This window comes from Eleutherodactylus coqui, chromosome 9 (genome assembly GCF_035609145.1).
Source record: "Eleutherodactylus coqui strain aEleCoq1 chromosome 9, aEleCoq1.hap1, whole genome shotgun sequence".
NCBI classification, from domain to species: domain Eukaryota; kingdom Metazoa; phylum Chordata; class Amphibia; order Anura; family Eleutherodactylidae; genus Eleutherodactylus; species Eleutherodactylus coqui.
Genome location: NC_089845.1, coordinates 49113418 through 49131601, shown reverse-complemented (window position 1 = coordinate 49131601; position 18184 = coordinate 49113418). Strand labels below are relative to the sequence as shown.

At 45.2% G+C, this 18184-nt stretch overlaps 1 protein-coding gene across 3 annotated transcripts in view; it reads right to left on the bottom strand.

The window, feature by feature from the left end:
- HIVEP1 (HIVEP zinc finger 1) overlaps positions 1–18184 on the bottom strand; it is a 166865-nt gene that overhangs the window by 75894 nt on the left and 72787 nt on the right. Inside the window, exon 1 of one of the 3 annotated variants that reach the window (XM_066579368.1) lies at positions 12780–12832. The exons of the other annotated variants lie outside the window; for them this stretch is intronic. Coding sequence (XP_066435465.1) covers positions 12780–12801 — 22 coding nt within the window. The 5' untranslated portion in view covers positions 12802–12832. Of the gene's footprint in view, positions 1–12779; positions 12833–18184 lie in introns of those variants that run through there. 3 annotated transcript variants of the gene reach the window in all.

The following is an 18184-nucleotide window of genomic DNA, read 5'->3' as shown; positions in this document are numbered from 1 at the left end:
CCACTTAATGTGTTTGTAGCAGAGGAGGCCGGGTTCTAGGAAATCCAAATGACTCATGCCGTACTTCTCCATCATACCGCCAGGTTATCAGTCCGCAACATGGGATGCAAGATAGTAAATGCCTGGAGTGACGCGGAGAAAGACCCCAAATATTCCAATCACAATCATTCTTATCAAGGCGAAACGCGGACCGGAATCGCACTTTTATATGGCCATTCCTGCTGCATGAACAATGCATCGCATCTCCGCATCATGTAACAACCGCAAAAATCACGTTTCAATATCAAACACTGAAAAATTGCATTTTTCCCGCTGTGGTGGGAAGTAATGGGCGATTGTGTAACAGAATCACCTACAAATAGGATATTTCAATCTTGGAGATCAATCCGAGAGAAAAACGACATGTGAAAAAACCAACTGAACGCGATGTGTTCTTCTCACGAGCCATGGCTGCCCATATTGCCATCAGATATCGTGCATGAAAAATCGCTCGTGTGCATGCACCCCAAGGCCAGGGTCACATCGCACAAGCGCATTTACGCGTGCATTAGTGCCGCTTATTTGCACAATTGCCTTTACGCATTTGTGCTTGCAAGTACGTGCTTTACTCTACTTTTTGCATGTGCAAATCATGCCTGCACACAGTAGCGCAGCCGTACTACCATTAATTGAAAGGGGCAATTAAGTTAATTAGTTCAACAAGTGCTATTTTTAGGTGAAAATACAAAAGTAAATAGAGCGTGCCGCGCATTTTTTTTGGCACAAATGAAAAGCGTGCGCAAAATACGCTTATGTGAATTAACCCATTGAAATCATGTGCAAATCCATTCCGCGTGACACAGGCCTACGGGCTCTTACCCACTAGCGATAGACTTTCCTGCGATGCGAGAATGAGTGAAAACGCATGATTTTGAACCCAATGATTTTCAATAGTTTCATTCTCATTTGCAATGCTTTCACTCACTGCAAGTTGCGATAAACAAATCTGCGATATCGCCAATTGCTTTCAATTGGGCAGGCGGCAGCAGTGCCGACCCCATTGAAATGAATGGGAGAAGATCATGAAAGAGCTTTGGAATCCCCCATAGTGAGGAGAGAGGGGGTGGAGCTACAGGGGATCTCCCAATATTTGGAGAGATACAGGGCAGGGCTAGAGGGCATTCCCAATGTTTCCCAGAGAGTGGGGGCTGGGCTAGATGGGGGATCCCTCTAGCTCCACCCTCTCTCTTGGTTAGCGAATAATCACTATAAGAACCCCTCTAGTGCCGCCCCTTGCCCAGCTCTCGTGAAACCCCAGCCTCCATACATTAATTTATGAACAGCCGCCTGTTTACACGGGCCAGCAATCAGCAGGTTTGTATGCTAAGGCCTCCCTCACACAGGGCGTTTGCAAAACGCTGCCTTTTCAGCCGAGCTTTCAGCTGCCTTTTCAGCCCAGCTGAAGAGGCTGCCCATTCATTTCAATGGGAGACTCAGCTGAAAATGCCCAAGAATAGAACATGCAGCGCTTTCAAAACGCAGTGTTTTTCAAAGCAGCGGTTTCAGCCCTGTGTGAGCAGCCCCATTGAAATGAATGGCAGTGTTGTACAGCGTTTAGTGCTGGGCTGAAAAGGCTGCTGAAAACGGTAAGCAAACAACTCATTGGCATTAGTTACACTGAACGACTACACCGTGCAACATTTTTTTTTTTAATTTTCATAACCAAAAAGTAATTGAGATAGAATGACCAAAAAAAAAAAATTTCTGGCATTCTTAATATTTTTTCAGACGACGTTCGCCGTGTGGGGTAAATAATGCATTACTTTGATAGGTCAGACTTTTACGGATGCAGTGATACTAAACATGTATTTTTGTTTTAGGATTTTGATTCTTTAGTCTAACCAATGACCTGGAAAAACACAGTTCATTAATTACAACTTACTGCTGGATGAACCGCAGTGTTTACTCCACGTGTAAACATACCCTATATGTTACATAAACCTACCCTTATAGTGTTCAGTCAGCGCGTGGTGTGTAACAGGGATTGTGAAATAGTTACACAATCACTTTTGTTATTCTTTTTTTATTGAGCAGGTTAATGGCGAGCCGACTGGATTCATTGTATCGGCAGATTTCCAAAAATACATTACAACGGCAATTGGATTACATTATAACCCATAACTGGAAAACCTTACATGGCAGAAAAAACCGGATATATTATTTGAATTCAGCGCACTAAAGTTACTATGAGCCGCCTATCTGCTTATTGGTTCCAAAAATTGTGTTGCACAGTGTTATCGCAGTTGAGGTGAAGAATAAATTTGACCTGCTCAGGCAGGAAAGTGGAGACCCAAATGAACTGCAGGCAGAGATAAAGGGAAACATCATTGAAATCGCTCAAGAACACATGCCATACAAGACGCATGTTCGCTGTGGGAGGTGCCTAATTGCACCACCCTCCAGATTGCTGATAGAAGGAGAGAGGCTCTAAGAAGGCTGGACGAGGCAACAACACCAATTTCAAAGAGAAGCCAAGAAAGACCAGAACAACTTCCTGAACGCCAGATGCATGGACCTTGAATTAGTCTGCAAGAAGGGTCAGGCCAGGGAATGATGTGCCATCAAGGACCGTGACGGGAATGAAATCAGCGATCAGCGGGACATGAAGTAGTCATTGGAACAATATATGGAACTGTACACTGGCGCCATCAGTGACCACCCAGAGGAACCTGAGGGCCAAGAGGATCTGGACCCAGACATGCTGAAAAGTGAAGTGGAGTGGGCAATGAGACAGCTGCCAAACACTAAAGCCAATAACACTATGCCAGACAATCTGTAGGACCTGCACATGGCCAGCAACACTATGGCAGACAATATGGAGGACCTGCACATGGCCAGCAACACCATGCCAGACAATCTGGAGGACCTGCACATGGCCAGCAACACCATGCCAGACAATCTGGAGAACCTACACATGGCCAGCAACACTATGCCAGACAATCTGGAGAACCTACACATGGCCAGCAACACTATGCCAGACAATCTGGAGAACCTACACATTGCCAGCAACACTATGCCAGACAATCTGGAGAACCTACACATTGCCAGCAACACTATGCCAGACAATCTGGAGAACCTACACATTGCCAGCAACACTATGCCAGACAATCTGGAGAACCTACACATGGCCAGCAACACTATGCCAGACAATCTGGAGAACCTACACATGGCCAGCAACACTATGCCAGACAATCTGTAGGACCTGCACATGACCAGCAACACTACTATGCCCAACACTACTATGCCGGACAATCTGTAGGACCTGCACATGACCAGCAACACTACTATGCCGGACAATCTGGAGGACCTGCATATGGCCAAAGGATTGGAAAATATCAGTTTTCATCCCACTGCCAAAGAAAGGTGATGTCAAGGACTGTTAAAACTATAGAACAATTGCTCAGACTCCCCACACCAGAAAGGTGCTTCTGAAAATCGTCCAGAAGCGCTTGGGCAATATCCTTTTCCAGGAACTTCCTGATGTTCAAGCTGGATTCCGCAAGGGCAGAGGGACCTGTGGCCACATCGCAAACCAGATGTAGATTCAATATCCTACTATTTTGTTACAGTATATTGACCATTAAAACCACAGGCCTCATCAGAAATGTCTACCAGTACTTCCCAGAGAGATGCAGGAACATATCAGATGAGCATGGTGAAAGATTGCACCAGGACATATGTGCAACTGAAAACCGGTATGAAGAATTTGCTCACTAGTTGCATGTTGGGTCCTGCGTTTACTCAGGACAACTATCGCTCAAACTCACTCGTTCCCACAATTTTTCAGCCTATGGCTGACCTGTGTAAAGCCGGCCTTAGGGCTCATTCATGCAAGTGTTTTTCCTGTATTAAAGCGTTTGTCTCTGTTCCATTTTTGGAGCAGAGAGAGGGAAGTAAAGGGGAACTTGTCAGCTTAGACATGGGGGCAAATTTATGAAACTATGTAAAAGAAAATCTGTCCTCGTTACCTACAGCAACCAATCAGACTTCAGCTTGTATTTTACCAGAGCAGAATACAAAATGAAATCTGTGCTGCGATTGGGCCTTCTGAGCTTAATGGTCTATTGGGTGGTCCTATCAGTGATTGACAGCTATTTCTGTATGCACAGTAATACATAGACAGTGGTCAATCACTGATAGCTCCGCCCACTGGACCTCTAAACTCAGAATGAGCAAAGATGCAAATAAATAAATAACAAATTATACTAAATCTTTTCCCATAAAACTAAATACCCATCTGCTCAGGTCCTCCTGCTCTATAATGTGATCCTGTAGTTAGGGGAGAAGGTTCAAGCTGACAGGTTCGGTAGAAAAACTGGAAACCAAAACGCAACTTATGCAAACTAAAAACTTTTTGCTTGTTTTCTGTTTTTTTTTTTTTAAAAACACCATTGAAATCAATGGGGAGGAGAGGGGGGGGGGAGAATGGTTTAATTCCATTTTTCTGCTCCAAATAGGGAACAAAGAGACAGAAAGCCTGAATGGAGGGGACATGCTGGTGTGAATGAGCCCTTACTGCCGGCACCTAGCTTCTCAGGTTATCTTCTATTGAGGTCTTTATTGCCAGTCCGAAAATAACCCACCCTGGCTTCTGTAATTCACTGGCAAGGTGACCCACATGCTACAATGCAGGCTACCCAGTCACCCTCAGCATGCCGACACACCGATTCTCTTGGGACCCATCTGGCCTGGTTTCAGTCGATGACGTCAGCTTTGCAGATGTGAAGTATACGGCTCGCACCTTACGCATACATTTATTCTTCTCTCGCTTCCAGAATATTGGAGAGAAAACTGAAAAGAAATCATTGCAAGTAATTTGATTTTCATTACTACATTAAAAACTACCGTTAATATTTGGCAGGTGCTGCAAAGGTTACTTCTTCTGAATGTCATTGCTTGGACCAGCAAAATAAAGGAGAACTAGTCACGTGGCAGTCTCTCTATTATAGCCTATGGAGAAGAACTCAAAGAGCTGTGCCAGACCCCAGGAATGCTCCGAGCAGGTAGTATGTAATATACGGTCATGTGCTTTAGGCCGCTTTCACACAGTGTGTTACAAGCGTATTGTTGCACCCCGAAATAAAGACAAGTGCCCTGGGCTGACCGCAGGTTGACTCACCTGAATCAGTATCTGTGAGTTCGGGGCAGTAGACCCACAGTTGGGCCAGGACACTCGTGTGAATGTGGCCTGTGAATGGGAACTGGTTTTTGTGCAGATCGCCACCATGACTTCCATATACAGCATAGCAATGCCCTACAGAAAGCAGGCCAATAATATTATCAATTCTCCTGTAGCTCTAAGATGTACATTCTGCTTACCTATGTACCGTATATACTCAAGGATAAGCCGCGTTTTTCAGCACATTTTTTTTATACTGAAAAAGCTTATACCCGAAGTAAAAAAAAACAAAAAACAAAATACTTACCTCCCAGCTGGCGTCTGTGTCCCCAGCGTGATGGTCTCCCCGGTGGTGCAGCAAGCAGCTTCAGACTTCTCCCCGCTGTCATCTCCCTGCTCGGCTTTGAATTCCCCCGCCATCAGTACTGTGTAAGTAAGCTCTGTGATTGGATCGAGCGCCAGCCAATCACAGCCGGCGCTCGATCATTTACAGTCATTCAGTGAATGACATCACTTAAAGGGGTTGTCTCGCGGCAAACCTCAAAATTTTACCTTACCCCATTTCCCCTGGCATAAAATAGCAAAGTAAAGCGGGTTTTAAGCCGCTTGCTACTCACCGATCCGACGAAATAAGGACTTAAAAAAAATCTTCTCCCAGGATGGCCGCCAGTCCTTTCCCAGGGATGCACTGCGGTTTTCTCCCATGGTGCACCGCGGGTCTTCTCCCATGGTGCACCATGGGCTCTGTGCGGTCCATTGCCGATTTCAGCCTCCTGATTGGCTGGAATCGGCACAAGTGACGGGGCGGAGCTACGAGATGATGCGTAGAAGGGGGCGGAGCCAGAACGCCGCTCGAGCCTGGACCGAGCAGAAGGGGAGAAGACCGCACAGCGCAAGCGCGTCTAAAAAAGCAAGAAGACATCAGAATTAGACGGATCCATGGCGACGGGGACGCCAGCAACGGAGCAGGTAAGTGAATAACTTCTGCATGGCTCATATTTAATGCATGATGTATATTACAAAGTGCATTAATATGGCCATACAGAAGTGTATAACCCCACTTGCTGCCGCGAGACAACCCCTTTAATGGCTGTGATTAGCTTATCGAGCGCCGGCTGTGATTGTCCTAATATATAGGGGACCCAGAAATTACTACACAGTAGGCCCTTAGTACTTGTCCTAATATATAGGAGACCCAGACATGACTACACAGTACACCCTTAGTACTTGTCCTAATATATAAGGGACCCAGACATGACTACACAGTGCACCTTCAGTACTTGCCCTAATATATAGGGGGCCCAGACATGGCTACACAGTGCACCCTTAGTACTTGCCCTAATATATAGGGGACCCAGACATGGCTACACAGGGCACCCTTAGTACTTGTCCTAATATATAGGGACCCAGACATGGCTACACAGTGCACCCTTAGTACTTGCCCTAATATATAGGGGACCCAGACATGGCTACACACTGCACCCTTAGTACTTGTCCTAATATATAGGGGGACCCAGACATGGCTACACAGTGCACCCTTAGTACTTGTCCTAATATATAGTGGATCAGACATGGCTACACAGTGCACCCTTAGAACTTGTCCTAATATATAGAGACCCAGACATGGCTACACAGTGCACCCTTAGTACTTGTCCTAATATATAGGGGACCCAGACATGGCTACATAGGGCACCCTTAGTACTTGTCCTAATATATAGGGGACCCAGACATGGCTACACAGGGCACCCTTAGTACTTGTCCTAATATATAGGGGACCCAGACATGGTTACACAGTGCACCCTTAGTACTTGTCCTAATATATAGGGACCCAGACATGAATACACAGTGCACCCTTAGTACTTGTCCTAATATATAGGGGACCCAGACATGACTACACAGTGCACCCTTAGTACTTGTCCTAATATATAGGGGACCCAGACATGGCTACAGAGTGCACCCTTAGTACTTGTCCTAATATATAGGGACCCAGACATGGCTACACAGTGCACCCTTAGTACTTGTCCTAATATATAGGGGACCCAGACATGGCTACACAGGGCACCCTTAGTACTTGTCCTAATATATAGGGGACCCAGACATGGCTACAGAGTGCACCCTTAGTATTTGTCCTAATATATAGGGGACACAGACATGGCTACACAGTGCACCCTTAGTACCTGTCCGTCCCTGTTGTCCTGCTATATTCCACTCCTCATCACCCCGACATGGAAACTACATGTAAGCAGCCAGGTACAGATATTTCTGTGTCCAGATGATTGGGGCCGCACAGATCAGCATTGCGGGATGCATGTTGTGCAGGCTGATATAACCCAACCCCACAAGTGAAATATGGTGAAGATACACACTGGATCTGTTAGGTAAGACATGTAAAGCGAAAAAAGAAAGAAAATTTGAGAACGGGCTGCCCGTACGAGATCTACGGGGTGCTTTGTGTTCACCGCCCATAGCCGAAGAAAGAATAGTCCCAAATGTTAAAGACTGCAGATGGGGGAATGCGACCAGTTTGTGGTTTTACTTTGTTTCTAGCAACCCTTGTACACAAAATGCATCATTTGGCTGAGAAACGTGTGCATCTGCTGGTCAGCTGCTCCTGTGCCATGCTGTCAGCGGACATCTAATAAAAGGGACAGCTGTGGCCGCGGAGCATTGTCCTTAAGCCCTACAATCCCAGACATGTCACCAGCAAAGAACAATCCCCATTCTCATATTTACAGCTAAGCCGAAGAGACTCGCATACCGGCAGCGCAAACTTGACGGCTTCCCCTACTACCGTCCCTGTCAAGGTTGTAAATTCTTTCCTCCGACATCCAACCCTACAAATCCTTGTACAACCGGCCGTACGGCGAGCTGCCGTACCTGCAAATACAGCGCAGATATGGAGTCCATGAAAGTACATTGATTGATCCATTCACGCTTGCGAATATACATCGCGCATAATACGCGTAAAAAAAGAGCAACGCCTGTCCTCATTAACAGTGTATTACACACAAATAACTGCTGTGCATACGCAATTTAATTGCGTACGTGCGGCGTTTATATGCAACGTCGCTAAGCGACAAAGCAGGAAATAAAAAACAAAGAAGTCGGACTGCGCATGAAAGCATGCGTAAAATACGGCATCATGCGTAGTCAAACATCGCTGCCATACGCGTCGATACGCCGGCTTACACAGCGGTAAGCACTGCGTTATAACAGCAGCGTTTTAAAACACGGGCCTAAGCGTGCAGGAAGACGAAGCATGCTGCGTATTTGTGTGGGAACGAAAGGTGCGCAAAATCCGCATCCATGGACAAACGCATTGAAATCAATGGGTTCTATTCACTGCGTATTGAGCGCACAAATATTGCATACATAAAATGCTGCGCAAAAGCGGAAGGCAAAGAAATAATATCAACGTGGATTTATTTTCGCAGCTCTCAAATGGCGCTTTAGAGGAGGAGAGAATACGAAGAAGATTGAGCAATTCCTTGTAAGTGGCGGCCTGCCCTGGTACTGTGGGACCCACAAACCCCCCAGAACACAAGGCTCAGCACGCGAGCCTAATTCCTGCAGTGGCGAGAAAATCCATCCTCAGGCTTCAGATTGGCGCAGGATTTCATACAATCAGATGCGGACAGGTGAATCAATCCTCAGATGAGTCCTTCTAACAAACTAATTATGGAGTTATAGATTGATCCGGCGCCCGGGGACAACGTACCGAAAATGTGCATTAATGAAGGACGGACGGTTCTTATTCCTGGCCCTTTATATAAATATTTGGAAGGCTCCATGACTTAAGTTCTACTATTCTGCATGAAGTCACCATTTGCAGCCACCTATCAGTTCAGAGTAAGGCCGCTCTCACATGGGTGTATGGTTATTGCCTAATTTTCCCCCACACGATGGCATTGATATTAGGCCACTCACACTGTGGGAAAAAAAAAAAATTGCAGCATGCGTATTATGCATGCATGCCAAGATAGTGCATGGGGATCGGCGGCGCGCAGCAAGTGCACGTCATTGTATACTTGCTGTGCGCCCGGCCTAAAGGTAATTTACACAGTTGAGCGCAGAAGCGCCCGGCAGCCGTCCCAGCGAGTATCGCTCCTGTGCAGGAGAAGGGCTATATCACACAGGCGACTGCGATATCGGACCTTGAAACTCGGCCCAATATCTCGCCCCCCAACATGCGATGTCCCCGCGGATTTGAGGTGTTTTTATGTGAAAACCACCTTGCATCACGTCGGGGAAGTAGCGACCCTCCGCCACGGAGGATCATGTAGAGTTTCTCATTATTTTCGATGCATCACTCGCAGTGCAATGCTTTGCTGGCCCCAGTGAAAACAATGGGCGATGCAAGGGCCCATTCAAAAGAGTTTTGTGCGTCTCGCAATGCGATATTCTCGTGTAAAAGCGGTATGATAGTCTGTCAGAAAATGGAGGCGCAGTGCGCCGGCGATCTCTTCTTGCCACCCGCCTCCATTCACAGTAAAAAGGAGTAAGAAGCCGCTCAGTAGTCGTTCCAGTTCAGTCAGCTGAGACAGAACGACTAGCGCCAACGGAGCAACTTCCCACTCAGTGGTCTATTGTCCGCAGAGGACGGTCGGTAGCATGAAAATGAGATTTTTTGGCAAATCTCGTCCACTTTGCTGCTTAGCCTCAGGTTTAAAAATGTATGCGGAATTTCTGAGCGGAAAGTCTGCAAGGAGATTCCTGGCCAATTGCGCCCTGTATAATGCCAGCCTCGGGGGACGTTCACACAGGCAGATGTGCAGTGCATTATATCGCAGCTAATATCCACAGGAAATCTGAAATAAAATCTGCAGCAGATTTCATCCCTTCAGCAGCAAAATCCTCACCATTTGGTGCAAATTTGTATGCAGCTTTTAAACGATAATCGTTCTCTGTAAACGCACTTAAAATGTCCGTTTCCCCCGAGTTGGTGGGTGTAGACTGCAGTAACACATACGCTGTACACAGAAAAGTTTTACTTTGTTTCTCTAGCACAAACTCAGAAGCAGCAGCATCATAGACAACATTATACAGCAGTACCGAGCAGTGTAGTTGTGAATCCATCACTAGGGTGAGCTAAAACACTTATGAGAGCCTTCAGCAGAATCTCTGCAAGTCTGTCACCCCACTCTGTGGCTGCTCTTTTGTTCCCCCTCTACAGACTTCTATGGGTAGCATTAAACATAAACAATCGATGAGCTGTTAATCTAAGACATACTTTAGCAGACAGAAGGGAGGAAAAGTAGTGGCTCGTAAGGGAAGAAAGAAACTAATGTTTTTCAGTAATATTAAAAATACGGAAAACTGTGCTTCCCCGCAGGATAATACAATGTGTTTGTGGGCTTTCCTCAATGTATTCTGATGACAATTTGAAGATAATACTAAGCGGGTTCTTACTTTATGCCTTAACATGCCCGGTTTCTCTTCAGGAGATGGACAGAAATGAGATGATGAGTCCTTTCATATGTCCCCATAGGCCTATAAAAGGTGCAGTGTACTGTTCAAGAATTAGGACGGACAGCACACAGTCCCAAATACGCCAGTGTGCGAGGGGCATAAATGAAATACAACATGACCAGCTAGAGCTAGTACCATCTCTGCCTGCTGGGAGGACAATATCATTATCATTCCCTTCTATAATCTCCTAAATAAATGAAAGAGAATAAAGTATACAACCAGGGAGGATTCGTTAGGATGGTGTGCCAGAAGCCTCTGATCATCATTAGCAACTATAATAGGGGTTTATGCCCCCCACCTGTGAAGTGCTTCTGCAGGCGAGTCCATGTAATATCATCATACAGTAGGTTCTGATGACTGAAATAGTTATTCCTGTAGAGTAGATAGAGACAAGAAAATCTGAGGTGGTCTGAGTGACATTACATGATCCACCTGAGGAGGACTCCAGGAGTGGTTCTTTAACAGCAAATGGAATGAGACCACCACAAAGTGACAGGCCGACCTAGCTTCTAATCTATAGGTTAAAGATCACCCCTGTAGTCCGGTCTAGTCAAACAAGAAACGTAACCAAGCCATACTGCAAAAGATTTTTCCACTGATGTAATAAGACGCTGTAAGACTGCACTCCAAGGACTTTGGGTCTGATGCATGGAAACATTACCACACCTACAGGTAATTGTGTTTTAGTGATCCACCATGTATAATATTCAGACACCACTTGGCCAGAGTATTGGTGGTGCTTCATACAATATAAATAAGGGAATCGCATGTGATGAAGTTACAAGGCAGAAAAGGGCCTTGTAGGGGAGCTAAATTTTTGTTCAGGGGACAAAAGGTAAAATATGCATAAAATTCCACAGGCCAAACATGGTGCTATACAGTGATCAGCCAAGGGCTACTGGCCCGATACGTCACGGAGCTGCCTGACAAAACTATTTTCACTTTTTGAAATTTAAAAAGTAACTAAACTTTTAAAATCTTCCGACAAGTCAGAAAGTTTGATTAGTGGGGTCCAGATGCCAAGTACCCCACTGAAACGAAGAGGCAGAAACGCTTAGTGGAGCACTGTACCTTTACGATTGTGATTGGTGAGCGGCGTACAGACTCAGACTTTCTACGGAACCTGTTCACCACTAGCCGAAAAAAGTCGCTCAGATGATTACTTCTGCCCCTTCGTTACAGCAGTCAGTGGAGGTCTTAGCACTTGGACCCTCACTGATCAAAACTTTTGACATCTCAGAAGTTTTCAAAAAGTTTAGTTACACTTTAAACAATCTACGTGGTAAACTCACAAGGTAGGTGGCATATTTAGACATCGTACGGCAACCTATCAAATGTGCCGATTAAAGGTACATGCAGTGTTGTAGGGTATATCAGGGCAGGACATCCCAAGAATCTGATAAACAACTGTAAAGTATTACTAGCACCACAATTACTGGATTGCTTTCTATTTGTGGCAGTCCTGACTGTTGGTCCCTAAAAGGTTGAAGGGCATCTGTCATCAACTTCAAGCCTCATAAACGTTATGGGGCTCAAAGATGAGGGGTTGGGGGTTCACAGAGTCCCCCATCCCAGCGCTGTGCCCCCAAGAAATCGGCATGCGCACACAGCTCTACTCTTTTCACAAGGCCATGCGAGACGACTCTCCCATTCATCTCTATGAGTGAACGCACGCCACAGCCTTGTGAGAAGAGTTGAGCTGTGTGCGCTTGCCGATTTCTTGAGGGCACAACGCTGGAATGGGGGACCCAGTGAGTATAAAAAAGCAGCTCTCTGCACCCGTACATAACGGATACAAGCACGTTTGTCTACTACAACACTGTTATAAAAAATAACACAAACATAGTATAAAAATAAGACATGTCCATCCAGGGCAGCCCATTACACCCAATGTTGATCCAGAGTAAGGCAAAATGACTCCAGTGAGGTAGAAGACAAATTTTCCTCATTTTGGGGGAAAACTTTGTCCTCTACTCCAAATCCTTACATATTGCAAAGGTCCTATAAACATAAGTTCTAGGGACTCTCATGTTTAGATTCTCCCACAAACAAAACTTTAGAAATACTTTTCAGCTTCTGAAGACAAATGAGACGCAGATTAATAAGACTTACTACTTCTTGGCCAGACAGCCATCAATAGTGACATGCTTACATAGGTTCCTGCAGACACACATTATCCAATGGCTGGAATATCTTGTAAGCCCTTCATCAGGAGTAAGTCAGGCCTCTGTTCCAAGTCTTGGACATCTCCCCGGGGCAGAGTATGTAGAACTTGTCCGTCTTCCTACTTGGTTTCAGACCGTCCGATCTCTAACGGCGTTCTCCATCTGGGATCTGCAGAAATCCTTTCCTATTCTCAGGCTGGTGCCCCCGCTGAGAAGTGCGGCGTGCCAACCACAGCTTCCCCTTCAAGGCTATTTTCATCAATTATCCTGCTAGCTTTGCACCCTAGACTTTATATCCTGTCCTTGAAGACGGAGCACCTGCTTCCTGAAATGGAGACCTGCAGAGATCCCCCTTACTGATTTACTGGAAATATTTGCAATTCCAGCTTTGTATTCTCCATAATACGCAGGGCATCACCACATGTGACCCTTCGGGGACGTTCACACAGGGCAGAAATGCTGCGGGGTTTCTGAAGCAGGATATTCTACGGCAAACTTACAGCATTTCTGCATCCAAAGCCGAATCCGCAGCGATGGGGATTTCTGACTCTATTTGCATGCGGGATGGGGCAGACATTGCAGCCCAATTTTCTGTTGCCCATTTCCGCTACGTGTGAACGCACCCTTCTGCAGTTATGGTATGGAGGTGCAACGTAAAGGAATCTTCCGTGGAGGACTGCTTTGGGTTTATTTCCATTTTGTATTTATCCGTGTAAGGTCGGGTTCACACAGGCGGATTTGTATTACGGATTCCTCGATCGACGCCTGCTCGGGCGATCCACGGTAAACGCAGGCATTGAAAGGCATGCATTTTTGATTTTTCGTTCAGAATCGCCGGCACGAACTGCATATTCCGTGAGCGGTAGAAAAATCGTAGCATGTTCTATTTTGTCTATTTAATTACTATTGCAGATGAGCTGCGGGTACCCGCGTCATAGCTAAGCGGCGGTGCAGAAAATACAAAAAAAAGCTGCACTGCGCATGACCGCTGGCTAGCCTCCGCCGTCATCCCCAGTACAGGTATAGGAGATTCGAAGGGTCAACGGCCTAAAACAGAAACTATAAAACTATACATAAGTCCGTATTTACGATAAGTCTTTAATTATGGCGCACTGGGAAGGTTTATAAAAACTTGAGTCAACCAGAAGTGGCGCAGTCGTCCGCGAGCACCAAAAACAGGTCGGTGCTCTTATTAGAAGAGTCAAAGAAAATAGTGATCTATCGGTTACTGTGAGCAATCGCTTCACTTTACTCTTAGGCCTCCTGCACATAGACGTGCGCAAAAGTACATACGCTCAAGCGCATCATATTTGCAGACTTTTTGCGCATGCATCGACATATTTTACTGTACTTTTTGCGCCCGCAAGACATGTTTAGATACATGACAAACAAAAACGCACTGATTGAAATGGCCAATTAGCCTAATGAGTTCCAGACGGGTTCTTTTTCCTGCGCAATTGCACAGTGTTTCCAGTATCTCCTAGCATTGTGCGCACATTTGTGTATCCCCATTGACTCCTATGGGGACTATTGGTGCGCAAATGCAGGAAAAAAAAAATAGAGAATGCTGCGTTTTTTCTTTTTGCGCAATCGAAATGCGCAGGAAAATTATGTGCATGTGAAATAAATGGGTTCCATTCACTGCGTATTGTGCGCGCAACTACGCCCATATGAAGGGGGCCTGAGGCAAAGTATAAAGCTATACTTCCGTTTATGCAACAAACCAAACGATGCGAGACGGATACCACCGACGTATAGCGGATCTGTCAAGCGTCCCAACAGCACTATTACCGCACGCATAGCCATGCAACTGCCAAAGTCACGACTAGCCCTGGCCATTTAACCCTATAGATTCCGCCACTAATGAAGACCGTGGCATCTAGGGAGTTTGGAGAAGGAGGGTGCTTCCACCTTTATCCCATCAGCACCCCCACAACCAAACTAGACCCCCCATAACATTGACTTGCCAACGGTTGGCATGACAAAAGGGGGCCAAATTATGCCCTCAAGTCTGCCCATAAAAATAAAAATTGTGTAAAAAAAAAATAAAATAAAATTGCCAATAAATAGGAAAAACCCAAATAAACACAACATAACTGGTACCACTATGCTTGTAACAACCCACACCGTAGAGTCATTATGTCATCCATCCTGCAGCGAACACTAAGAAAATCTAAGTGACAATTGAGGATTTTGATCATTTCACCTCCCAAAAAACAATAACGAATAAAAAGTGATCAAAAAGTCTTATCCCATCCTGCAAAAGAAAAAAAAAAAAACAGGCCTTCACGCAGCTCCTTAAATGGAAAATATAAACGTTATCTGTCTGAACGCGGCCATGCTCTTTTTTTTTTTTCTATGATAAATGCTTTTATAGTGCAAATGTAGAAAAAAACAACAAAAAGTACATAAATTGTATTGCCCCATACAATAAAAATAACCAGTTACTTATACTGCATGGAAAACGCCGTTAATTAAAAAAACAAGTGCACAGCAAAATATGTCAACTCACGCCAAAGTAACAAGCCTATAGACAAGGGGACGTGGGCGGTGCGGGTTTATCTCTTGGATTATGGTCGATGCAAGAATAAAGAATGTAGATGAAAAAAAGCTTTTATTGTGCAGTAGAAGTATAAAAATAAAATATATTAGAATTGAGTTAAAAGGCTAAGTATGTCACTTATATCGAACCACGGATCTATGTCCAAATATAATACTAAATTATGCAAGAATTTGGGGGTTTGCAAGGCTCAGCTCCTAAAAAGTCTTAAAAAAAAAAAGATCAAAAGTTCGTATGTACCCCAGAATGGTACCAATAAAAACATCAACTCATCCCACAGAAAAAAAAAGCTTTCCCACCGCTCCGCAGATGGATGTATAATAAATAACTGGCTCTCTGAATATGGCGATCAAAAATACTATTATTGAGCAAAAATAGTAAATCATTAAATGGAAACAGTAAGATAGTATAACACATGTCCGTCCAGCACCGCCCATTGTCCTGCAATGTGGATCCAGAGGAAGGCAAAAAAGAAATCCATGAGGAAGGAGCCAATTTTCCTCATTTTAGGGGAAAAAAAATCTAACCCAAAATCTCCAAACCCCCAGTATATGGTTCTTACCCACAGAGTAAAGTAAAGATGTAACTCTAATGTACTCCTCACAGGTTATACATGCACCCACATGGGGGTGCAAAGAAAACTAGCACTTCTTAAACCTTTACACGAATGAACTCTAAAGGGCGTGGTTTCCAAAACCGGGTCACATTTGGGGGATTGCACTGTACCGAGTAGCTCAGGGTCTCTGTAAATGTGACACGGCGTCTGAGTCCTGCCATGTCCCCAAACAGCAGTTTATGTCCATATAGGGCATTACTGTATTTGGGAAAATTGTGGGCGATTGGTTCCTTAAAAATGGGTTTGGGATATTTTCTTCAAAAATCCCCGAAAATTAAAAGGACGCTTACAAAATGATGCCCACTGAGAATGGACAAGTAGAAAATGTTATTTATTAACTATTTTGCGTGGTATGAGTATTTACAGAAAGTGTTGAAACATTTTGCAAACAGCCTTACAAAGCAAAAAAATGTGAAAAATGAAGTTTCAAAAATTGCGAATGTTTCAACACTTTCTGTAAATTTAAGGGTTTTTTTTTTTGTTTTTATATAAACACATTAGACCAAAACTGACCATTAACAAAAGTCCAATGTATCATGATGAAGAATAACCTCAGAAGCACTTGGAGAAGTCAAAGCGTTCCAAAAAGTGTCAGACCTGGGTGCCGTGGAGAGGGGTTAATAATATATAGTAATACACATAAATGTATACCTACGTGGGAACGAAGCATAATACACAACATTTACCCCAAGATTACTGTAACCGCTCTGGGTGGTAAGTCTCTCTAGTACTCAGCGCCGGCGATGTTTGTATTGTACTTCGCGGATCCATTAGCAGCGCTAACATATATGCAATTTCCAAGACGCGAACGTTTCATTGCAAAAGTGTTTTTGCTGTCATCTCGCTTGATGAAATAAAGAATGTATGGGATGCAGATAGGTGTTTAGCATCGGCGCGGATGAAATAAGAGACACGTACAAACAATCAGAAGCTGTTGACACAAACACCACAGCAAATACATATTACCACGGCATCGTGACAAGTTTTGACAAGTATCACAGGCAGAAAATCACTTTAGAAAAGTTGCTTTGTGAACAAAAACTGCAGTAAAAAAAAAAAAAAAACCCGAATAAACGAGCCGATGTAGTATAGAGGATAAACACCTCCAGCGTGTAACAGGAGCGCCAGGCATATGCTTCTTCAGTTTAGTAAATCCATGCCCAGTTGCACACTGCCTGCCTGCAGATGAGGGGGCGGCGAGGGCTGCGTGGGAGAAAGCCACAGCAAGCTGCCACGTCCTCACAGTCTGCATGGGGAGAGAACAATCACTGGGAACATCACAAGGCGACAGAACCATCCGAGGGGTCACACAACCAGCAGGTGACCCTCGCACATCACTCCACAACACCTAGTCACCGGCTTATGGGCAGACCGGAGGTCCACTCCAACCAGAAAGTAAGACAGGTACCTATTAAAGAGACACTCAGCTACCTAGAGCCCTATAAGTTAAGCTTGAGTCCGGGGATGTAGGTTTTATACTTACCTGCCCCGCCGTTCCTCCGGTGTCAGCACCGAAACCCGCCGCTGCAATGCATTGAGCGGCGCACCAAGTGGTCCTCCCATTCTGACAGCTGGCATGCCGCTTGATGCTTTACAGCGCTGGTTTCAGTGCGGAGAAGGAAAGTATAAAACATACATGCCGCACTCAGCGGGTCACCAACTTTCAGCTTATTAGCTTAGTCATAGGGCTCAAGGGAGTTGACAAAGTCTGTTTAAGGCCGGACTGACACGGATGGGTTGGATTCCGCATGCAGCGGATTCCGGCTGTGGGCCCGGCCGATGACCCTTATTAAACTGCACTGCGGATGACCACGGCGGCTCACAGGCGGTCATGTGCAGTACAGTTTTTTTTTTGTTTTGCCCGTGCCGTCGCTTAGCGATGACACTGGTACCTGCGGATGGTGGGAGGCCATCCGATACTGCGGGTCGGTGGGCCTTCATTGACATCAATGGAGGCCGTCCACACAGATTCCGTGGTAAAATAGAGCACGCTGCGATTTTTATTCCAAGCACAGAATACGCAATTTATATCCGCGAGTGTGAAGGAAAAAAACCCAAAAAAAACGAAAGTTTATGCCTTTCAATGCCCGCGTTTTATTGCAAATCGTCTGTGCGGACAGCGATTGCGCAATCCGCAATCCAAACCCCGGATGTGTGAGAACTGCCTTAACGTGTCTTAATAAAGACGTGGCAGAGGCTGATGGCCACCAGGACAG